This window comes from Sciurus vulgaris (assembly GCF_902686455.1).
Source record: "Sciurus vulgaris genome assembly, chromosome: 8".
Lineage (NCBI taxonomy): Eukaryota > Metazoa > Chordata > Mammalia > Rodentia > Sciuridae > Sciurus > Sciurus vulgaris.
In genome coordinates this window covers 55,261,320-55,286,789 of record NC_136468.1, presented here as the reverse complement: position 1 = coordinate 55,286,789, position 25,470 = coordinate 55,261,320, and the positions used below count along the sequence as shown (strand labels likewise).

The 25,470-nt window shown below is 36.8% G+C and overlaps 2 protein-coding genes across 4 annotated transcripts in view; one reads left to right on the top strand and one right to left on the bottom strand.

Moving 5' to 3' along the window:
* ABCB1 (ATP binding cassette subfamily B member 1) overlaps window positions 1-25,470 on the bottom strand; it is a 172,875-nt gene that overhangs the window by 97,202 nt on the left and 50,203 nt on the right. The gene's annotated exons all lie outside the window — the stretch shown is intronic.
* RUNDC3B (RUN domain containing 3B) overlaps window positions 16,608-25,470 on the top strand; it is a 151,425-nt gene continuing 142,562 nt past the window's right edge. For 2 of the 3 annotated variants that reach the window (XM_079151713.1, XM_079151714.1), the window contains exon 1: window positions 16,735-16,990. In XM_079151713.1, coding sequence (XP_079007839.1) covers window positions 16,872-16,990 — 119 coding nt within the window. In that variant the 5' untranslated portion in view covers window positions 16,735-16,871. Of the gene's footprint in view, window positions 16,991-25,470 lie in introns of all 3 variants that reach the window. The other variant, XM_079151715.1, reaches the window with a different exon arrangement.

The window sequence follows — 25,470 nt, the reverse complement described above, 5'->3', positions numbered from 1 at the left end:
GTTTAATGTCATAGTAATGGTTTAAAATAATGAGCATCCATCCTCTCAACTTATGCATCCAAGTGTTGGCTATTTGTTTCTTGTATTGGTATTGTCTATTACTTGAAGTAATGACATCTCAACTGTGAGCATATTCTGGGATATTATTGGCTTATTGTGACTCCTGTATTTCAAGGTCTTAAAAGTTGTGCAGGGTGAGAAAAGGACAAACAAGTCAAAATCCCCTATTGGATAAACCTTTAAAATGATAGAGCATTTGTTGTAAGACTATGATAAGAGGAAATATCTGATAGATGTGATAGATGTTCTGTCCTATCTGGAACTGACAAAATTTTTTATGTTAAAAAATGTTAAAATAAAATTCATGAAGCCTTTGCCAAATTATGTAGTAGAATTTTGGAGACACTAACATGAGACTTGATGTTCTGGGGCCTCTTCCAGGAAGAACAACTAATGATAAGAACTAAGACTTGTGCGACATTTGCCAGGCCTGTTTTAAGAGCTTCATTTGTTACTCATTTAATCTTTTCCCAAATCATATGAATTATGAACTATCATCATTATCTCAATTTTCTTGATCAGAAAACTGAATACATAAAAATAATGTAATTTCCCAAAGTCACATAGTTCATGAAGGATAGGGCTAGAACTGTACATCCTTGCGGGGAGGACAAGTATTATTTGAAAAGAGCTCAGTAGAAATATTCACTTGTTCCTTCTTCTGAGAGATATCTGGCTGAACTGTTAAGGACAAGGTATATGTGTGAAATGCAAATGTGTGGCAAGGAGAGGGAGGATGAGCTCATGGGAGAGAGCTATGAGCTGATCTGGGTTATATATTCTATTTCATCTATCCCATGAAATAGAGTTTTGCCTGACACTGCAAGCTGGACATCACAAAATTAGGAAAATAAGTTTATCTAGATCTGCTGGTTTGAGGGCACTATTATTAAATGGCTCAAGGCCTTGGGCTACTTGCTGAATTTGACTTAAGTAGGGAAGATGCTCAGGCATAACCAAGACTATCTTGCAATCTTGCAATCTTGAAAGGATGCACAAGAGTATTCTTTTTAAAATTATTCATCAGCTCTGGGTGCTGTGCCTATTGTCGCAGCTACTGTGGAGGCTGAAGCAGAAGCATCACTTGAGCTCAGGAGTTCAAGACCAGTCTGGGCAATATAGTGAGACACCCATCTTGAGACAAAACAAAACAAAGCAAAACAAAACAACAACAAAAATCTCTATCTGTTGTCCAGTTGTTTATTTTTTGATAGATGATGATAATGTCACAGGAAACCAAAACTTTGATGAGGCATATGTTAAATATCACAGAGGAGGAGTTTTCCATCAGCCTCACTATGCTGTACGTTAGAAAACAATGAGCAACAACATGTGTCCTCTTCCTCTGAGGCAAAACTATTGCCGAGGAAAATCCTAAATAAATCCTCTAGCTTTACTTGCTCTTAATTAACTAAGAAATCACTAATTTTGGAGGTTACATAGATGGGCAATACATTGTTAGTGTCCCACTAACTTTCCTGTAGATCACACCTGTGATGTGTGGGTAGTGATGATAACAGTTGTGTAGGTTACTCTGAGGACCTTGAAAACACACTCTCCACTTGGGTGACTGAATGGGTCACTGGAATCATGCCTGATGGGTGACTGGAATCAAGTGAAAAGGCTTGGCATCTTTGCCTTCATACTGTGTCTGTCTTTTTTGTTGCCTTAACCTTTGGATCAGATTTTACTCAGTGCTACACGTAGAGGTGCTGGTCACTTATGTTTTTTCCCAAACTATAACATAGGGTCAACTTGACCTAGACCTGCCTGTTCTCCCGCTTCACTTTAAGGTTAGAGACACCTGCAACCACCATGACCAGAAACACCAGACCGTGAAAGGAATGACAAAAGGTGGCACCCGAATTCCTGGAAGGTCTCCACCTATTTCCAGAAAAGACATGAATATTCCTCCCCTTTATTAGCCTATCCTTTTCCCTCATATTTCCTCTTATATCTGTCTCCCTCAATCCCCTCGAGTTGAGAAACTGATTTATCCCGCTTCTCCATTCTTTGGTCACTGAATAAAGCCTTTTTCCTCAACACTCATCTCTCAGACATTTTCTGTGGGATGAGTCTCCAAACCTGGATTTAGTAACAAAATCACAGTGTGCTATTGAAAAAGTAGCAGAGTTTTTGGTTATTGTTTTTCTTCCTCTTCTTCAGAGGCAACTTGACTCAGGACATGAGATTTCACAGTAGTGGCACCTATTATCAGGAATGCACTCGGGCTTTCGAGCAGGAAATGGAGCTTTCAATCACAGACACTACAACAACCAAGCCATTAGGGAAACTCTAACGAAGTTCTGCATTTTGAGTACTGCCAGCTCATTTCGGGGCAAAACTTTTTATTGATGTTTTCAGTTATTCTTCACATGGCAGCCAGAGTGATAATTTCAAAACTCACATCTGATCTCGTCAGCCTCTTGTTTCTCACTCTTCTAAGGGACTCTCAGTGCTCTCAAGATAAAAATGAAAATGCTTAGTGTGCTCAGTGAGCCTATGTTTAAATCAAATCCTATCTTCCACTCTGGTCTTATGTCAAACTGTGCCCTCCTGATTCCCTTACTCTCTGAGCTCTGGCCACGTTAACCTCAGGCACAGTGAATTTCCTTTAGCTATACTGGTCATTTGAACCTGCTTGTCCCTCTGCCTGAATCTGTTCTTCCTCCTTACCTAGTTAACTCCTGTTCTTCCTTCATCCCTCGGTTCAGTCATCACTTCCGTTCCTGATACTTTGCAGTGCCACGGTATTGTTCAACTCCAGATGCACTATTGACATTGTCTTCCATAGGAATAGGACCTTCTGAAGTCCTGTCCCAAATTTACCCTTTTGTATGGTCTTCTCTCCTTTGGAAAATTAATCATACTTTATAAACACATGTTTAGCTAGTTTTCGACTAATACCTCTCTCTCCCATCTAAACCTTAAACTCCTATTGCTTAGGGCCTCTCTAAGTTGATGAGGCTGGCTTTTGAATCCTCCTGACTTAGCCTTCCCAGACACTACGATTATAGGCATTTGCCATTGCACCTAGCCTGAAAACAAATTCTTGATGTTAAAGAGATTTGAGTGTTGTTCCACTGGCCTCACTTTTAATCTTTCTTTTTCTAAGCTAGTGCCTATTTTTACAATGTTTTCCACACTTTAAAATATGGCTCAATATCTGATAAATCAAATCTTCCCTCATTCTACTTTACCCAGTGGTCTTGGTCATATTTGCATGTTCATTCTTACAGATAAAATTTAGAATCACTTTGCCAAAATCTGCAAACATAAATCCATGTATTTTGTTGTGGATAAATTAGTCTCTCTAATAACTTAATAATATAATAAATAATTAGAATCAAACCAATTTTATTTAATGTTTATTGAGTGCTTACCAAGTACTCATCAATGTTAAAACTGCTACATGAATTAATTCAGATGATGTAATGTCTTATCTGGAAAGCCAATAGAATAAATTGCAAAGTCAATTGAAAATAATAAGTACATTAATAAAGGTGATTGTGAAAAACTGGATACCTTATTATAACTAGTTAGGAATTATAGTTAGGAAATTATAACTAGTTAGGAAATAGGATGGAAGAAATAAATCTAGTCACAATACCACTCTGGAATTCTATGACAAAACTATAAAACTTCATCAGATACATGCATGTAATCCCAGCTAATTGGGAGGCTGAGGCAGGAAGACTGAAAGTTTGGGGCCAGATTTGGAAACTCAGTGAGACCCTGAATCAAAAAATAAGTGAATAAGTATAAGAGTAAATAAAAAGATTTGGCGATGTAGTTCAGTTGTAGAGTGCCCCTGGGTTTGATCTCAGTACCACAAACAAAACAAAATCCTGCAAAACAAAAGTAAACGACCCCTCCCCCAAAAATCTCCACCAAGTAAAATAAAATGTGAGAACACAAAGAACTATACCATAGTGTTAGAACAAATATTGCAAACATGTTAATTTTACTGACTCTATAAATTCAGTGAAACTCTAATCAGAATCACTATAGGCATTTTTGGGGGAGAATGTATCAAAATGATTCTAATATTTTTATAGAAGACTAGACCTTCCAGAATTACCTCAGAACATCCTGAAAGAATAGTTGGAGATACTAGCACCATTTAATAGTAGAAATGATAAGACTTCACTACTTAAATTCTTTTTTAAAATTTATTTTTATTGTAAACAAATGGGAGACATTTTTTTTTCTCTGTTTGTACATGTAGTAGAGGCATAACATTTGTGTAATCATACATTTACCTAGGGTAATAGTTTTTGATTCATTCTGTTAATATTTTATTCTCCCCGCCACCCCTCCCACCCCTTTTTTCCCTCTATACAGTCCCTCCTTCCTCTATTCTTGCCCCCCTCCCACCCCCCATTATGTGTCATCATCCGCTTATCAGCGAGATCATTCATCCTTTGGTTTTTTGAGATTGGCTTATCTTACTCAGCATGATATTCTCCAATTTCTTCCATTTGCCTGCAAATGCCATAATTTTATTATTTTTTATGGCTGAGTAATATTCATATATATAAATACACACACACACACACACACACACCACAGTTTCTTTATCCATTCGTCAATTGAAGGGCATCTAGGTTGGTTCCACAATCTGGCTATTGTGAACTGAGCAGCTATGAACATTGATGTGGCTGTATCTCTGAAGTATGCTGATTTTAAGTCCTTTGGGTATAGGCCAAGGAGTGAGATAGCTGGGTCAAATGGTGGGTCCATTCCAAGTTTTCTAAGGAATCTCCACACTGCTTTCCGGAGTGGCTGCACTAATTTGCAGTCCCACCACCAATGTATGAGTGCACCTTTTTCCCCACATCCTCTCCAACACCTATTGTTGCTAGTATTCTTGACAATCGCCATTCTAATTGGGGTGAGATGGAATCTTAGGGTAGTTTTGATTTGCATTTCTCTTATTATGAGAGACGTTGAACATTTTTTCATATGTTTGTTGATATGCTTGTAGATCTTCTTCTGTGAAATGTCTGTTCATTTTCTTAGCCCATGTGTCGATTGGGTTATTTGTATTCTTGGTGTAGAGTTTTTTGAGTTCTTTATAGATTCTGGAGATTAGTGCTCTATCTGAAATATGATTGGCAAAGATTTTCTCCCACTCTGTAGGCTCTTTCTTCACATTGCTGATAGTTTCCTTTGCTGAGAGAAAGCTTTTTAGTTTGAATCTATCCCAGTTATTGATTCTTGCTTTTTTTTCTTGTGCTATGGGAATTCTGTTGAGGAAGTCTGGTCCTAGGCCGACATGTTGAAGATCTGGACCTAATTTTTCTTCTATAATCTGCAGGGTCTCTGGTCTGATTCCAAGGTCCTTAATCCATTTTGAGTTGAGTTTAGTGCATGGTGAGAGATATGGGTTTAGTTTCATTCTGTTGCATATGGATTTCCAATTCTCCCAGCACCATTTGTTGAAGAGGCTATCTTTTCTCCATTGCATATTTTTGGCACCTTTGTCTAGTAAGAGAAAATTATATTTATTTGGGTTTGTGTCCATGTCCTCTATTATGTACCATTGATCTACCTGTCTATTTTGGTACAAATACCATGCCATTTTTGTTACTATTGCTTTGTAGTATAGTTGAAGGTCTGGTATTGTGATACCCCCTGCTTCACTCTTCCTGCTAAGGATCACTTTAGCTATTCTGGGTTCCTTATTCTTCCAGATGAATTTCATGATTGCTTGCTCTATTTCTGTAAGGTACATCATTGGGATTTTAATTGGAATTGCATTGAATCTGTATAGCACTTTTGGTAGTATGGCCATTTTGACAATATTAATTCTGCCTATCCAAGAACATGGGAGATCTTTCCATCTTTAATTTCTTTCTTTAGTGTTCTGTAGTTCTCATTGTAGAGGTCGTTCATCTCTTTTGTTAGATTGATTCCCAAGTATTTTTTTTTTTTTTTTGAAGCTATCGTGAATGGGGTAGTTTCCCTAACTTCTCTTTCTGAAGAGTCATCACTTATGTATAAAAATGCATTGGATTTATGAGCATTGATCTTGTAACCTGCTACTTTCCTGAATTCACTTTTGAGTTCTAAAAGTTTTCTGGTGGAATTTCCAGGTTCCTCTAAATATATAATCATGTCATCAGTGAACAGGGATAGTTTGAGTTCTTCTTTTCCTGTTTGTATCCCTTTAATTTCCTTGATCTGTCTAATTACTCTGGCTAGAGTTTCGAGAACGATGTTGAATAGAAATATTGAAAGAGGGCATCCCTGCCTTATTCCAGTTTTTAGGGGGAATACTTTCAGTTTTTCACCATTTAGAATGATATTGGCCATGGGCTTAGAATAGATGGCCTTTACAATGTTAAGGAATGTTCCCACTACCCCAATTTTTTCTAGTGTTTTGAGCACGAAGGGGTGCTGTATTTTATCGAATGCTTTGTCTGCATCTATCGAAATAATCATGTGATTTTTGACTTTAAGTCTGTTGATATGGTGAATTACATTTATTGATTTCCGAATGTTGAACCAACCTTGGGTCCCTGTGATAAAACCCACTTGATAATGGTGCACTATCTTTTTAATATATTTTTGTATGCGATTTGCAAGATTTTGTTGAGAATTTTTGGATATTGGTCTGAAATTTTCTTTCCTTGATGTGTCTCTGTCTGGTTTAGGTATCAGGGTAATATTGGCTTCATAGAATGAGTTTGGGAGGGTTCCCTCCTCTTCTATTTCATGAAATACTTTGAGAAGTATTGGAATGAGCTCTTCTTTAAAAAGGTTTTGTAGAACTCGGCTGAGAACCCATCTGGTCCCGGACTTTTCTTTGTTGGTAGGCTTTTGACGACTTCTTCTATTTCATTACTTGAAATTGGTCTATTTATATTGTGTATGTCCTCCTCGTTCAGTTTAGGCAATTCATATGACTCTAGAAACCTGTTGATGTCTTCGAGATTTTCTATTTTGTTGGAGTAGAGATTTTCAAAATAGCTTCTAATTATGTTTTGTATTTCACTCGTGTCTGTTGTGATATTTCCTTGCTCATTCTGAATTTTAGTAATTTGAGTTTTCTCTCGCCTTCTCTTTGTTAGTGTGGCTAAGGGTTTATCAATTTTATTTTTTCAAAGAACCAACTTTTTATTTTATCAATTTTTTCGATTGTTTCTTTTGTTTCAATTTCGTTGAGTTCAGCTCTGATTTTAACTATTTCCTGTATTCTACTACTTTTTGGTGTTGCTCTGTTCTTCTTTCTCTAGGGCTTTGAGCTGTAGTGTTAGGTCATTTATTTGTTGATTTTTTCATCTTTTATTGAATGCACTCCATGAAATAAATTTTTCTCTAAGTACTGCTTTCATAGTGTCCCAGAGATTTTGGTATGATATTTCTTTGTTCTCATTTACCCCTAAGAATTTTTCAATTTCCTTCCTTATGTCTTCTGTTATCCATTCATCATACAATAGCATATTATTTAATCCAGGTGTTGGAGTAGTTTCTGTTTTTAACTCTGTCATTTATTTCTAATTTCAGTCCATTGTGATCTGATAGAATACAAGGTAGTATGTCTATCTTCTTGTACTTGCTAACATTAGCTTTGTGGCATAAAATATGATCTATTTTAGAGAAGGATGCATGTGCTGCTGAGAAGAAAGTATATTCGCTCTTTGTTGGATGGTATATTCTATAAATGTCCAGTAAGTCTAAATTATTGATTGTGTTATTGAGATCTATGGTTTCTTTGTTCAATTTTTGTTTGGAGGATCTGTCCAGTGGTGAGAGAGGTGTGTTAAAATCTCCTAGCATTATTGTGTTGTGGTCTATTTGATTTCTGGCATTGAGAAGGATTTGTTTGATGTATATGGATGAGCCACTGTTTGGGGCATAGACATTTATGATTGTTATGTCTTGCTGATTTATGCTTCCCTTAAAGAGTATGAAATGTCCTTCTTTATTCCTTCAAACTTAGGCTTGAAGTCCACATTATCTGATATGAGGTTGGATACTCTGGTTTTTTTGCTGTGTCCATGTGCATGGTATTTTTTTCCCATCCTTTCACCTTTAGTCTGTGGGTACCTCTTTCTATGAGATGAGCCTCTTGCAGGCAGCAAATTGTTGAATCTTTCTTTTTAATCCAATCTGCCAGTCTATGTCTTTTGATTGATGAGTTCAGTCATTAACCTTCAGGGTTATTATTGAGATATGATTTGTATTCCTGGTCATTTGGCTCATTTTTTTTTTTTTTTTTTTTTAAACAACTTGGTTTCTCTTTTTTTGGCTGTTCCTTTAGGGTAGTTCCTCCCTTTACTGATTTACATTGTTGTTTTTCATCTCTTCCTCATGGAATATTTTGCTGAGAATGTTCTGTAATGCCGGCTTTCTTTTTGTAAATTCTTTTAGCTTTTGTTTATCATGGAAGGATTTTATTTCGTCATCAAATCTGAAAGTAAGTTTTGCTGGGTATAAGATTCTTGGTTGGCATCCATTTTCTTTCAGGGCTTGAAAAATGTTGTTCCAGGCCCTTCTAGTTTTTAGGGTCTGGATTGAAAAATCTGCTGATATCCGTATTGGTTTCCCCCTGAATGTAATTTGATTCTTTTCTCTTGCAGCCTTGAAAATTCTGTCTTTATTTTGTATATTAGGTATTTTCATTATAATGTGCCTTGGTGTGGGTCTGTTGTAATTTTGTGTATTTGGAGTCCTATAAGCCTCTTGAACTTGATTTTCCATTTTGTTCTTCAGATTTGGGAAATTTTCTGATATTATTTCATTGAAGAGATTGTTCATTTCTTTGGTTTGTTTCTCTAAGCCTTCCTCAATCCCAATAATTCTTAAATTTGGCCTTTTCATGATATCCCATGATTCTTGTAGATTCTGTTCATGATTTCTTACCATCTTCTCTGTTTGGTCAACACTGTTTTCAAGATTAAATATTTTGTCTTCAGTATCTGAGTTTCTGTCTTCCAGGTGTTCTATCCTATTGGTTATGCTTTCTTTGGAGTTTTTAATTTGGTTTATTGTTTCCTTCATTTCAAGAACTTCTGTTTGTTTTTTTTTTTCAATATCTCTAACTCTTTATTGAAATGATCTTTTGCTTCCTGTATTTGCTCTTTTAACTGTCAATTGGTGCAATCATTCAATGCCTGCATTTGCTCTTTCATCTCATTGTTCAATGCCCACATTTGCTCTTTCATCTCCTCATTTGCTTCCCTGATCATTTTAATTATGTACATTCTGAACTCCCTTTCTGACATTTCTTCTGCCATGCTGTCATTGGATTTTATTGCTATACTATCTAGATTTTTTTGGGACATTTTATTCCCTTGTTTTCTCCTATTGCTCAGGTATCTACCTCTCTAGTAGTGGAACTCTGGGATATTGCGGATTTCCTCTATTGACTAATTTTGTGTCTGTAGATTTCCAATAACTCACCTCTTAGCCTTCAGTAACCTGAAGTCTTGGAAGAACTTGATAGTGTGGTGCTCCACTAAGAAGCTGTCCTTCTAGGGGTGGTGACCTTCAGGTGGGGTATACTCCCTGTCAGTGGGCAGAGGCACCTCAACTTGTTGACTGATGGTCAGCCAAAGGGGGACTAGAATGCAGACTGGGGCACATCTGATCTGGGCCTGTGTCTATGGTTCTACTGCCCTAGTAGGAAAGCCTTGCCCAGCAGTGGGGAAGACTCATCTGGTGGGGAAGTTTTGCTGGGCAGCTCTCCTCCGAGAAGTTCCCTCGGTCCAGAACTACCACCTGAACTGGGAAGCCCTCCTCTGTGATGTTTCCAGTGGTCCTGATGTACCGCCTGGGTTGGGGAACTTGGCCCTGCAAGGGACTCACTCGCTGAGTGGCCCTCCTCTGCTACGTTCCCTGGGAACTAGAGCTACTGCCCGGGCCTCGGACCCTCACTCTGTGTCGAAGCCTCTTGCTGTGCGGCCCTCCTCTGCAATGCTCCCGGTTGACTGGGTTCTCGGCTCCAGTAGGGGAGTCTCACTGGGGCCACTCTACTCCATGAAGTTCCCTGTGTTTCTGGACTACTGCCCCATCCGGGGAGCCTTACCAGTGGGAGAGACTCACCCGGTGGCTCTGAGTTGGTACCGAGTCTCTCAATACCGCCTCTTCTTGGCTCCTGGGTCTTGCCTAAGGTCCTCTAGCCTCCTGTAGGTGTCTCAGGAAGGGAGCTGCCCTTCCAATGATGATGACCACGCCCTGAGGAATAATTCAAAATGCCTGTACCAGCCTATAAAGAAGCCTCTGGCTAGCTCCATGATGCATGTGGGCTGGCTCTTCTGCTGGCTTGCTCCACCATAGCGACAGACCTCGGTGTGGTGGTCCAGTGGGGTCACTCAGTGATGGAGTCTGTCTTTGGCCTGGTGGTTGAGCAGGTTGACTGCCCGGCCCCTAGCTCCACAAGGTAGGCGGGTTCGGTGCCTGCCTGCCTCCTCCGCCATGCAGGCGGCCTGACTCACCGCCAGCTTGCTCCAACCGTCCTTGGTCTACTTAAATTCTTTCTATCACATGCTCACAAATCATCAATCAACGGCTCAAAATAGAAAACCCATCAGTATATGCAAATATTCACAAGTATTTAGTACCTGACAAAGGTGACACTTCTGATCAGTAAGAAAGGATATATTATTTAGTACTAATATTGGCTAACTGTTGGGCATTTGGAAAAACTAGGCTCTTTCACCGATTGACTTTTATATAATTATCAAATAAATATAAATATCAAATACAAAAATGCAAAGAAAGAAAAATAAATATATTATAGCAAGATAGGTAAACCCTTTTATAATCTAAGCATACAGAAAGACTTTGTAAGTACCACATGAAACCCAGGAACCAAAAAAATATAAATGTGAAATTGCATATAAATCTAAAATTTCTGTGCAGAAGAAAAGATTATAAATGGACACAAATTAATAATAACAGACTGATAAATATATAAATATATATATTGTATGTATATAATATATATATAATGTGGAATTAGACCATTTAGGTAAAATTAAGTACATATCATTATTGTCTGGACAGATAACCTGGAAAAAAGTTGTGAAACATTGATGTTAGCTGTCTCTGAATTTATCATTATGAATGAAAATCTTTATTGCAAATGCAAAATTAGTATTTAATGATTACATGCTAAATTAAAAATTTGAAATCAGTAGGGAAAATTGATCATTTAATAAATACAGTTGGAAGAAATAACTAATCATTTGGGGAAAAATGTTACAATTTTACACCTTCATATAAAGTAATTATTTGCATATGAAAAAGAAACCATGAAATGTCCATGTAATCTTGGGGGTGGCAAAGGTTTTTCTAAACTGAAGGAAAAACCAATAAAGGAAAATATTGATGAATTTTATTTATATAAAACATTTTAAATGTTTCTAAATAAAATAACTCTACTGGCCACAGAAACAAAGCAAATAACAAATCAGGAAATGTATTTGATATACATGCAAAACACTAATATGACATTAAGCTGCTACAATAAAACTAATGCTTTCATATATATGTAATATGAAAAGGATGCAATAGGTAAGGTCCAAAAAACAAAATATAAGTGAACAATAAGAACATGAAGTAAATGTGTAAGCTCCCTGCCAAGAAACAAGTTAAAATACAAGTAAGATATTTCCCTTTGGTTTTTATATGGAATAACAGCAAAAAGAATAATACTATCTGGAGTGAACAAGAATGTAAGAATACTTATGTGCTGTTAGTAGAAATGTAAATTGGTGAAACATCTCTAGGGAAAAAATTAAATTATAACCATTAAAATTTTGCATATCCTCTGACTCAATATGTAATTTCTGACTCAAAAACTGTAGAAAACAAGTTCTCTTAAAGGAATAGTCATATATATGCAGATATTGCAATGTTAATACTGTCTATATTATAATTGGAAACATGCTAAAAGTTCCACAGTGTGGAGTTGATCAAGTAAATTATGATACAACTATACCATGGAATACTATTTTGTTTTTATGATGATTTTGAAGAGTATTCATTGTCTTTAAGGTGACAGAAAAATGATGATATGGTGCAGAAGCAGGAGAGGACAGGAATAGACAGAAAAGTGCTGGAGGAAGATGACAACAATCACCGTAGGAATACAGTAATTCAGTCTAGGACAACATGCATCTGAAGCACTTACTGTCCAATGAAAGGTGAGAGAGGAGAGGTGTGAAAGAACTGTTGCTGCCCTCTCTAACGTGATCAGGTGATTGTCTTGCTAACCCCCATGTTGACACTTACTCCACATTACTTACAAAGCTCATGGAGATCTAAGCGCTGTGCTGTTAGAGACTCTACTGTTCCAAGAATGATGCAATTGACAATGTGTACAGTCTTCTCTTTTTACTGTCTTGGGTTTTTCTGCAGCGCTGGGGCCTTATACATGGTGGCAAGGATTCTGACGCTGAGTACATCCCTAGCAGATGGACACAGACATGTCCGAAGCAGGGCAATGCAAGCTTACCTAGAGCTACTTTCTCAAAAGGAAACAACAACAACAACAATAGATTTTATGTGTAATAGATCTTTATTTCAATTCTGATGCTGCCATTTACTGTGCTACTTTCTACATGTTATTTAACATGTCTGTTCCCTTGTTTGGAAATGGGACAGTATAATAGTACCTACTTCAGAGAATGACTTTGAAGATTAATTGATATAACCCATGCCATGTCTGGATCTTTTTTCTCTCACACACATTACTAATCTTGCCTATCCAATGCATTCATTCCATCAGCTTTAAAATGTACACAAGTCATGTCCATGAAAAGGAAAATCACTACAGTAATAAAATATCAATGTCCTTCTACTCAATGTTCTATACTGCCAGTCTCTTTTCCTTCCCCTCCACAACAACTTGTGTGTATGTATGTGTGTGGTACTGGGGATCAAACGCAGGACGTCCAGCATGCTGGGCACACACTCTACCACTGAACTACACCTCTAGCTCACGACTTTTTAGAAAAATTGTTTGATCTTCACTGACTTTTACTCATTACTATTTGGTTTTCATATTCATTGCTCTACTACCTCATGTTTACTAGCACTTATTGATTTCTATATAAGGAAATTAACTCTGTTCATGATATTAATTTTGAGAATGTTTTTTCAGTCTGCCATTTTTCTTCTGATTTTACTTGTAGTGATTGTTTTTTAATTTTTTTTTAGTTGTAGTTAGTCACCATATCTTTTATTTATTTATTTTCATTTTATGTGGTGCTGAGAATGGAACCCAGTGTCTCACACATGCTAGGCAAGCACTCTACCACTGAGTCACAACCTTAGCCCCTGCTTATAGTGATTCTTGATTTGTGATTTTAAAAACATTTGTTTACATCCATTTTTCCACTCCTTTTCTTTTGTAAGACTGCTGGGTTTGTGGCATAGTTAGAAAGTTCACTTCTTTCTGACTAAAATAAATTATGGTTTAATAATCTCTTTGTCTTATAGCATTTTGTATATGAGTACATATATATGTTATGTCTGGAATTTTGTCTCTTTTGATGAGAAGGAGGTTAAGGAAATGGTGGATGTGGGTGGTATGCCCATTCAGTACTAAAGAATTCGTACAGGTTGGATTAGGTATTTACTGTTTTCCTGATTTTTATTGTGAATCTTTTTATATCTTTTAATAATCTTTATGTCAATGCTCAAATAAATAAAGAATTTGAATAGGAACAAGAAGAAGTTCAAAGAGTAGTATGAAAACTTATGGAATTATAATAGTAGAAGGCTATGTACAGGATAGCATTGATTAGTAATCACCAGATTAGTAATACAGAAATAGAAAGAGACCTAGGATATACAGCTCTGGTTAACTGAGTAAAACATTATCAAATAAAGACTCCAGTTAGCAACTTAATGATATGCCTTAGATGTGAAAGAAAAAATGCTTTTCTATGGCAAAATCTTGTTAAATAAGTACCAACATATCAAATGAGTCCCCCAAAAGTCATGTATGAAAATAAAATTACATAACCATCTAAAATGGAATTTTACTAAGTCTTCAGTCATAACTATAACCTCTAAGTACAGATGACAGGAAAATACACTTGATCCTGGAAACCTGACTTCAAGAAAAGCAACATCTCACCTTTCTTGTTCCAATGCAGTTACTCATTCTGTCTTGATAAATACCTCAGAGGTTTCTGTATTCTCTCCCTCAGAACATACCAAGCACATGTGTCTAGGAGTTTTAGCTGTCTATTTTTCTATACATTTTTTTTAACCCAGGGATTCTTAACCACTGAGTCACATCCCAGTGCTTTTTATTTTGAGACAGTGTCTCATTAAGTTGCTTAGGGCCTCACTAAGTTGCTGAGGCTGGCTTTGAACTTGCAATCCTCCTGTCTCAACCTCCCCAGCCATTGGGATTACAGGTGTACACCACTGCACCTGGCCCTATGAAGTTTTATTCTGTAGTTAAGAAACAATAACAATAACAATAACAATATTGAGTTATGGTCATAGTTCACTTGTCTAGCATGTGTGAGGCACTGGGTTTGATCCTCAGCGCCACATAAAAATAAATAAAATAAAGGTATAAAAATACAAAAACATTAAAAAATAACAATATCAATTTGAGTAGTATTTGTCCTTGCCAGAATAAACATTTTACTGGGACTTCATGCATAACCAGTGCATCAGTTTCCTGATGGCTACTTCTGAATTTGCACTATTGGGCTACCAAGCATAGGCAAGTTAAGATGTAGCTTTTAGGACAGAAAACCTCTTCACAAGTGTCTATGTCTTAGTAGAGCAGACAAGAAATGTTTGAGAACAAGTGCACTAACTAGCTACATACACCTGCATGTGGAAAACTCCCTTGTTTTTATTTATGTGAAAAATATAAAGTCTGCCTAAATTTTTTTCTCATAATTTTAATGGGTGAATATACATTGTACTAACTTAGATGAAACAGATGTTTTTCCTACACAGATTTTTATTCTACTGGGATCAGACTCAGTAGGTGAGTCTGTCCTGATTTTAGAGATCTTTAAAATATAAACCCTTTGCCCAGAGTGGTGGTGCACACCTGTAATTCCAGAGGCTCCAGAGTCTGAGGCAGGAGGATCACAGGATCCAAGCCAGCCTCAGCAACTTAGCGAGGCTGTAAGCAACCTAGTGAGACCCTGTCTCAAAATAAAATGTTAAAAAGGGGCTGGGTGTGTGGTTCAGTGGGTAAGGACCCTTGGGTTCAGTCTCTGATTAGCAATTAGTAACATAAGTTTTATTATATAAAACACCGTATAAGAAGGCATTCAACATAGAGTACACAGTATTACTGTGTATAATATATAAGTACAGAAATTTCTACTCTAAATTACATATGCTATAACGTTATTTGATAGAAATTTCAAAACCAGAGGTGGAAGATATCTGGATTTTGGAGCCACTTTAAAACAGTGAAATTTCAGTAAAAATAATGTCAAATGTGACCTCAAATTAGATATAAGGTGCATTTACTAAGATCGTGTCCTATGCACAGCACTGTGCTGGGTCCTACCGGGAGAAGAGGTATTAAAGATTTCTTTCTAGGGCGTACAGAACAAATGGTAGCGAAAAGCTAGTGCCTGAGGACGTGGACTAAAGCAGGGAGCCTCCTGAAAGTAACACTTGAGAGGTGGCGGTGAAGCTCTGGGAAGTGGGCACTTCCCCACAAGTGCATCGCGTGGAGGGAGTGCTCCAGGTCCCTCTAAGGTAGCAGACCGCTCCGCCAAGGCCAAAACGCACCTAGGCTCCCTATCCACCCCAATTCTGGGGTCACAACCCAAGACGCTTGCCCTAAAGTGGTTTTTACGCGGGCGGTCAGTCCGGGTTGCAGGCTGTGCTGGACGCTCAGCCGGGAGCGGTGTGATGTGTAGAGTCAAAAAATCCTACCATCAGAAGCCCCAAGAAGGACATTCTATGGGTAGTTGTCCTCTTTGGGCTATTGTGTCGCTGTTTATCAGGTCCAGGGAGGGCGTTAGGACAAAAGGAACCCCCCTCCCTTCTGGGTAATCAGGCTTCTAGTCCGGTGCTAGAGCGTGCGCTTGCAGCACCCTTTCCTCTGAAGCAACTGAAGCTCCCGGACTAGCGGTCAGTCATTAAAGCTTGAGGCTCGACTGCTAAAGCTTAGCTCCGAACAGTTGGCCCAAGCACGCTGTGACTCGCATCCCACAATCCCCGAGCTGAAAGCGGTGCAGCTCGGTTGCGTGCCGACTGACTGCCGCACGCGGGCGGCGAGCGCGAGCCCGGCGCCTTGACAGCTGCCCACGCGTCGGGGCGGGGCTCGAGCACGTTGCTTTAAAGGTCCGCGCAGCCGGCTCCGCCCTCGTGCGGCGATTGGCTCCAGCTGCTGCAGCGTTGACCCGATAGGTACAGGGAGGGCGGGGCTGCGCGCGAGGCTCGGGCCCTCACTGCAGTTGCCTGCACTGGCGCCACTGGCGGCCAAGGGTGGGTGGTTAGGCGTCCGAGGCTGACGGGCTCGAGCGCGCGCCGGCTGCCCAAGTCACTGGGGAAGTAGAGGAGCATCCGACGCCGACTCGCGCGCGCCGCCCCGCGGCCGGCGGCGCGCGCGAGGGCGGAGGTGGTCCGTGCGTGTGAGCGCGTGTGTGTGCGCGCGCGTGTGTGTGTTTGGAGCACCGGTGCCGAGGGCCAATCGTCAGTCCCTGGGTGCGAGTCCCCTGCTGTCTTCCACACCCTCCCTCCTTCCCTACGTCCCTCCCACAGCCCCACGGTCGCGCACGCAGCGACGGCCCCGGGAAACAGGTGTGGGGGGCGTGCGGGGTCGCTCGAGACAAAGGGGGCACGGGGGTGAGCCCGCCATGGCCTCCCGGAGCCTGGGGGGCCTGAGCGGGAGCCGCGGCAGTGGCGGCGCCGGCAAGAAGAGCCTGAGCGCCCGCAATGCTGCGGTGGAGAGGAGGAACCTGATCACAGTGTGCAGGTAGGCGGCCAGAGCGAGGAAGGGGCTCCTGGCGCCGCGAGCTGAGGGCTTTGGGCAGGCATGCGAGTCCCCGGGGGTCCCGGGGCTGAGGGGCGGTGGTCCCAGCGTCGCAGTCTTTGCTGCGCCGGGCGTATTCGCCGGCGTTCAGGGGCCGGGAGAGGAACCGGTGTCTGGGCACTGCCGAGGCCCCGGACTTTCCTTCAGTTCCTGTGCTGAAGGCAACCGCGGGTAGGGCTTGGGGCGGGGCCGGGGAGGATTTGTTTTGAACGTGCAGTCTAGTGTCAGAGTAAAAGAGGAGGGTGAGGAGGAAGAGCTCTTTCATTTAGCGCACATTGAGCTGTCAGCCAGCTCCTGGTAAAGTAATTGCTGTGATTGTTTACTGTGTTGCCTCAAAATCGGAGCGCATTTTGGCTTGTTTACATATATCGTCACCCCTTCCCTTCCACAATTATTGAGTGCCTACAGCATGCCAGCCATTGTGTGTTCGTGGGTACATACTTATAACTATAGAGTTGGAACTGTTTGCGCATTACCAGAAGAGTGGGACCGTGGAGGATACCTAGTCTAAGTGTCAGTGGTTTATTCCCAGGTCTGCCCTTCCTTAAATGTTTTCTGATTGTGAATGTAGATTTCCCTTCCACTAGAGAATATAAAAATAAAAGGAATATTATTGTTTAATAGTCTAGTATTCAGAAAGAACTGATTTTTAATATGCTGATATATTTTCTTTAAGTCTTATACCTGGGTTTCTTAAAAATGAAATTCTAGGCAACCATGTCTTAGGAACTTCTCTGAACCATTAATTTGTTTTAAAATTACATTGTTCCATTAAACCCTAATCATCAGCCAGCAGTAATTCTCACAGAATTTGATGATGAAACCTTTTCCCCTTCATAATTTATATCTGTGTTTTTAAAAGAAAATCCTCATGTTAAAAAGTGTGTCTAGCATCTTAAGTGGACTACAGGTATTTGTATTAGGAGTTATATTCAATAACTTTGAGTGACTTTTTAAAAGTTGGACCATTATAAATATTCATCTATAGCAAGAAGATCTGTCTCACTGACAGTTGTGGCACTTAGAGTTGTAAATTGTAAAATAATATGGAGTATTGATCATTGGCACTGTGTGGGATGCAACTTTTGAGAGATAGGCTTTATTCTCTTAAATTGGGACAAATATTTTTTAAAGTTAGGAAAATAGAACAGTATAAGCTAGGTGGATTTTCTTATCTTTATTTTACAGATATTAAAAAGATATTTTAAAAAATGAGCTTACTTCCAAAGCAGGTTCCATCATATACAATGCTTCTTGAAGTAATATATTTCATAAAAGCTCAGATCACGGTTAAACTTCACAAGGCAGTGATGTCGTTTGCTTTTTGATTAGTCTTTTATAGTTCTTCCCAGTATAGCATCTAACAGTAAATATTTATTGAATGAATAAATTCAGTGGTGAGTACTACTTTCGTTTCTCGATTTTATTCTTCTCTGGTTTTACATCATTTGCTGTTCATTTATGTCCTCATCAGGGTCAGTTTAGAAAAAGAAAGTAATTTGTATTTCAACCTTATTTAAATTAAATTTTCAGTTTTGTTTAAGAAATTTCAGTAACATCACTAATATATGTGTATGGTTATCTGGAATAGTTGTATTTTCATTAATTTTATTTGTATAATTATTTTCAAGTGTGAAATGAACATAAGTGCTGACTTACAGTTTACACTTAGATTTAGTATCATAGTTAAAATAAATTTCAATTCCTGGCTTACATTTTAATCTGTGTAGTTACTTAGGTGGATAATTATATTAAGACTGTTATTCGTGTCCAAATAGTTGATGGTACATATAAATTATCATCCATGTCTAGTAATGGTGTGTATTTGATAAGCTTTGTCTAAATACATTTTACTTTTTGGAAAAAAGTAATTATGGGCCATTTGTAGGTTTTAATAGACCCACCCGAAATTCAGCAAAACGAACAAAGTACTATTATGTATTTATGCTGCTTTGGTTGACCTTTCAGAGTTATTAAACCCTGGGTATTTCACCATGTCTTTTAATGAGTTCACTTTTTATGTCTCAAATCAGAAATGTCTTGATGTTTAAATTGGGAATAAGTTGGTTTAGTGGAAATACAACCGATTTCCAAGTTGATTCCATCATTAGTAAGCATCTCCTTTATTAAGTCATACAACCTTCCCATTTTCTGGTTTTGTTATCTGTAAAATAATATTGAACTAGATTATTGGTAACCTTCAGTGATAGTCCTGAAATTAGTAATAGCTCTTAAACAAAATATGTTCATATTTTACTTATTCAAATATGAGCAGGATAATAGCGATAGATATGTGTTTATAGCAGTCGGATGAGGCATGTGCATTTTTTTCTATAAACAAATACACTTTGAACTTTCTATTTTGTGATTCTCTGCTTATATTCTGGAAAAATTGAACAATTTATGAAACAAAAACAAGCAAACCCAAAACTCCACTGCAACATATCATACTTACACTGTAATGCTTTTTCCTTAGCCTTTGAACAATTGAGGCATAAAGTCATATGCAATAAGTACACAGTTCCTTAGGTTTAAGGCCTTATATGAGGGCAATATTGTTATTGTTTTGTACTTTGGAAGTGAGTTGTTTAGTTAAGTAGTGCAGCAAGGAAAAAAGCTGAACTGAATTTTGGCTCATTGTAATTGTGTATATGTTTAATTATTTCATCATGTTTTCTCCCAGTGAACATTTACACATTGTAGACTAAAAACATTTGTATGGTTCTTGCCTCAGCAAATAAGTACAGTTTTGTTTACATTTTTTCACAGATTGTGATGGAGAGAAAATAGATAATTTGAGAACTCTAAATCTTCCACACTCAATTCCAAAATACTCATAGACCGATTGTAACTCTGCACCAACTAGTATTTTTCCTGCATGCTCTGTATCATCAAATACTTTGAAAAACTAAATTGTTAAAACTCTTCAGACTTTTTTAACTTACATTTTTCATTCATAGAAAATAAGATATTAATCATTTTTTTTTATTTTTAAGCGTAGTGGTTTACTGAAAAGCTGATATATTCCTTTGATCTTAGTTCTTTTGGCAAAGAATTAAAGTCTAAATTCTTTTTCAATGGATTAGCAATGTTTATGAGCACAGTGTTAAAAAAGATGTTTAATAATTTGCATAAACATGTAAAAATATCATTTGTCTCAGTTTGAATCAATACTTAAGAAAAAGTCCCTATATAGTCATAATTTTCCTGTTTTGTTGATAGACAGAACTAAGGAGGAATTTTGGGAGGTAGTGGGACGAGTTAAGCAGGTTAGAGACAAGATGTTGATTTCATAATTAAAATACTTTTAATAATATATACATAGGTCAAGATAGTATTTCAGGACGTGAATATTATTTCAAATTATATTATCACCTCATTTTTTTCAGTGTAGTCATGGAGTAAAGAGCTCATATCATATGAAACTAATGTTTGAATTAAACTTAAAATTGTGCCATCAATTGTAGTGCTTTACTCAGCATTTATTGTGAGGGCAGTCTTCTGTATAAGTGAAGCTTATAATTTTAGTGCTCAAATTTAAACCACAATAAACAATATTTAAAACACTTTGAATAAATTGCTTTTACAAAAAGGATTACACATTTTCCTACCTTCTTTAACAAGATGATGCATAACATAATGTTATGCTTACTGATGACTTTATTCCGGACATGTTTCTATGAAGATGCACACTGTGCAGTGATTGCTCTTGGAGACTCTTGAGGTACATAGAGCTTTTTGCTAAATGGTCCCTTAAGACTGTTTGTTTGGTGTTCTTTGTTTTTACATGCTGCTATTTCTTCCTACCAAGTTAGCTGTTATTTCTTACAACTGTTTCTAGCAGTTCTTTCTTTGCACTTCCCATCTTGACTTGCTGATTATAACCATGAGCTAGGAAAGCAGATAACTAAACTTCTAATGTATTTAAAGAAAAAAATGCCCAGAGGCTTAAGTGAACTTTAGCAATTTGACTTCTCAACATTTTGGCTGCTGAACCATCAGAAAAATGTTGCTGTATTTGAGCTTTCTGGGAGAGATGTAGATTTGTGAAATGTTACTGAATATTATTAGTGGTTTAATTCTTTAAATAACTGTAAATGCAGTGACTCATTTTTCTTGTTACTGTTTGCTTAAGTGTTCATATCTTGATTACAATGATAATAATGCTTTTTCTTTTTCTTTTTCTTTTTTTTTTTTTTTTGTGGTACTAGGGATTAAACCCAGGACCAAGTGCTGTACCACTGAGCTTTATCTCCAGCCCTTTTGTTTTAAGACAGGGTCTCATTAAGTTGTCCAGACTGGCCTTGAATTTGTAATCTTCCTGTCTCAGCCTCCCTAGTAGCAGAGATTAACAGCTATGCACCACTGTACCCAATATTGATTATAATAATTTTGATTAAAGTTCTGTTAAGTCATGCTGTATGAAGTAGAACTTTAGGTTGGGATTTTGCTCAGCATTAGGTATATTGCTTTGGAGCAAGTTTGTTTCATTTTAAGAATTGATAGTGTCCTGCTGGTAGGTGCTCAACGGGAGAGATCCTCTTTTTAGTTCTGGTCCTATGTAGACTTTTCAGCATTCACAAAAGGTCCTCCTGCTGAACTGACATCAGATTAAGTGACAACAGAGAAGAGCTATCCTCCAGGCATTTACTAGTGGGTATTTATTTTAACTTCGTTGCTGCTGGATAAATATCAAAAGTCGGGTTAGAGATTTGATATTCACAGGGGAATGTGTGAGGCTTATCCACTCTTCTGTTCACTCTTATAGGTTTATAAAATTCATTCCTGGGTCATTCCAAAATCATCATAGAGCAGCTGAGTTTGTACACTGTGTTGCTCCTTGCTGTGCTATCCTCAGGTTATCTAGTTGTGCATTAGTAAGATTCCATCAGTGAAATGATGTATGTTGAGGGGTGTTGAGGGTCATCATAAGAAGCAATCACAGAGAGTCTTCTTGAACTTACTGTCAAGAACATTGTTATGTTAAAAAGTAGCTACTTTTGAGTAAAGACTTCTGTGAGAAATATCAGTCTTAGCACCAACAGTTTTATTTCTGGGCAATTTAGTTGTATCTACTGGACACATGGATATATAACTGACGATTTTATCTTTTTCTTCAATAGTTGTAAGGAATCTTAGTGTTAAATCTATAGCAAATCTCTGAAAGATACATATAACATCACAGTAATGCATTTAGCCTTATTCTTGGCTCTACTATGCCTCAACATTTGGTTGGGGTGAGGTGGGTACTGGGGATTGAACCCAGGGACACTCTACACTGAGCTATTATTTCTAGCCATTTTTTTTTTTTTTTTTTTGAAACGAAGTCTCACTAAATTGCCCAGGTTGAACTCTTAAATTATAATCCTCTGCCTCAGACTCATGAGCAAGTGAGATAATAGGCATGTGCCATTATTTCTGGCATGCCCTATTTTTAATAGAAATTTTATTGATTTATGTTTGCAGAAAAGTGTACCTAGCATAACATTCTGCTCAGTTTTTTTTCTCCTCTCATTTGGAGGCTTTATTTTTCACTCTATAGTATGTTTTGATGAATAGGAGTTCTTAATTGAAAGTAGTCTAAATTTCCTTCATGGCTAATGCTGATTGTGATATTAAGAAATCAGCTTATTCCAAAGTGATGAAAACATCTTATTTTCTTCTAAACCTTTGTTTTATTTTTCACATTTATAAAACAATCCATCTTTCGTTTTTCTGTTTATAGTGTTATATGTAGGGGTCAAGTTTAAACAGTTTCCTTAAGGAAAATAAGTATCTTTTATTGAAAAGATCATGCTTTCCCCACTACCCTCAGGTGTGGCATTTATATTGTCAGGTCAAAATTTTGGGAAAACTCTCATCTTTATAACACTAAGACGTATATGCAATCCATGAACATGATACCATGCATTCATATATTTAATATTGTTTTTTCTCATAAATATTTTATAGTTTTAAATATATAGATATTATACATCTCTTGTCAAACTTATTGTGGCATACTTGATATATTTTTAGGTTATTATGACAGATCCTTAAAAAATATCATTTTTTTCTGGTATATAGATATAAAATCGACCATTTAAAATGTTGGTCTTGTATCTAGTACAATAAGTACAGATTTACTTATTAATTCTAACAGTTTTCAAAAAAATTTCATAAAACTCTTTTCTGCTTGTTTTCATTTTTCAATCTTTATGCCTTTCTTTCTTGTCTTATTGCATTGACTGGGACCATATATTACAGTGTTGTAGAAAACATTCAAAATTTTATGATTAGGTGTTTGAGTAAGTTTTTTCTTAGTTCCCTTCTATTTCTCAATTGCTAAGAATTTTTAGCATAATTTAATGCAGAATACTATATCATCAAATTGTTTTTCTATCAAGATATGTATAATTCAGTTCTGTATTTTTGTTCATATAGTAAAGCATATTGATTGACTTTTGCATGATTAACCACTCTGAAATAAAAAAAATCAGTTGTGATTTTTTATCTCTTTGAACATATACTTGCATCCAGTGAGTTAATATTTCATTTGGGATTTTTGCACATTTATTCATGGGAGAGGTTGGTCTATAATTGTTATTTCTTATAGCATCTGTACCTGGTTTTGTTAATATTATCCTGCCTTATAAAACAAGTTAGAAGGTTTTTTTTTTCTGTTCTATAAGAGTTTATATAAGATTGACATTATTTCTTTCTAAACACTTGAAAGAATTCACCAGGGAGGCAATCTGAACCACAGATTGTCTTTGTGGGAAATCTTTTAGTAACGGATTCAATTTATTTAATAGATACTGAAGGATTCAGATTTCCTATTTTTTCTTACATCAGTTTCAGTAAGTTTTTTCCATTTTTGTTTTCTAATACTGGTAATGTGTCTTCCCTATTTTTTCTTGCTAGGGCTTTATAAATGTTATTAATTTTTTTCAAATAATGAGCTTTTGGCTTTGTTAATTTTCTACTTATGGGTTATTCAAAATTTTATATTTTAACTTTCCAGCAATTGAAGGTTTTGTAGTTACCTTTTATTGATTGATTTCTAACTTAACTCCACTGTGCTGAGAACATATTTTAAGCTTTTGAAATTTCATTAATGCTTGCTTTGTGATACAGCATTATAGTTAATTTCAACAAAAGTTTCTTGTACACTTGAAAAGAATGTACACTCTATTATTGTTGATTGCATTTACACATGCCAATTAGGCCCACTGTATTAATTATATCATTCTTATCTCTTCTGTCCTTACTAGATTTTTGTATTTGTAGTGTATCTGGTACTGAGAAAGAGATGTTAAAGTCTACCTTTATGAGTATGAATCTAGTGTTGTTGTTGTCCTTGTTTTGCTGTATTTTCTTACAGTATTACTCAGTGTACTTATTTAGAATAATGATCTCTTTCTTGTAGTTTGATTCATTTGTCATCAAGAAATTTCCCTTTTTATCTTTAATAATACTACTATCTTAAACGCTATTTTGTCTGCAATTAATAGTTAAAACAGTTTTATTATTTGTATTATGTATCTTTTCCATCTTTTTACTTTCTGGATACTTAAAAATTTTCCTGTAGGTAGAATTGAACTTTGCATGTTATCCAACCTGATAATCTTAGTCTTTTATTTAGCTTATTTATGTTTAATTTTAACATTTTTTTATTTGGACTTAAATCTATTATTTTAATATTTGTTTCATGTTCATTTTTTCTCTTTTCTTGTCCTGTTTATTAATAAAGTATTATTTATAGTTCTAGCCATTCTACTATCTCAATTTTTTACTCTGAAAATTTATTAGTCATATGTTCTTTTTCTGTTTCTCTATATATTTATACTCAGTTTCTATTCTTTTGAAAGTTACCTTTGCTTTATTATCTTATAATAAAAATTGTGGCTTTCATTGCTTCTCCAGTGGTCTTAAGAAGCATTTATTTTTCATCACCCTAAAACATACTTTAAAAACCTACATATATTTTAAATTCTACAAGATTATTATATTATTGTATTTTATGCTCAATATTCAGAAAACACAAATTTACCTTATCCATTTTTCTTCCATCAATTTTGGAAGAACTTTAGCCATTATATTCTTACTCTCCAATTATATTTATGTTAAACTTTTCCAGGCCTCATTTAATTCATTCTTTTCTGTATTTTTAGTCTTTTTTCTCTTTATGCTTCTTGTTTTCTACATATATATAAACTGTGTTTTCTTCCAGTTCATTAATGTCGTCTTCTGTTGTATCAATTGTACTATTTAATCAATTGATTTGTTTTTAATTTCTAGAATTTTAGTTCTAGAATTTCTGCATTATTCTTTTCCTATGTCCCCTGATAAAAAGAACTGTCCTTTTATGTAGTATGTTCTTCTGTTCTCTTAAATGCATTAAGCATAGTTATTTTTCACGTTCTTGCCATTGATTTAGAATC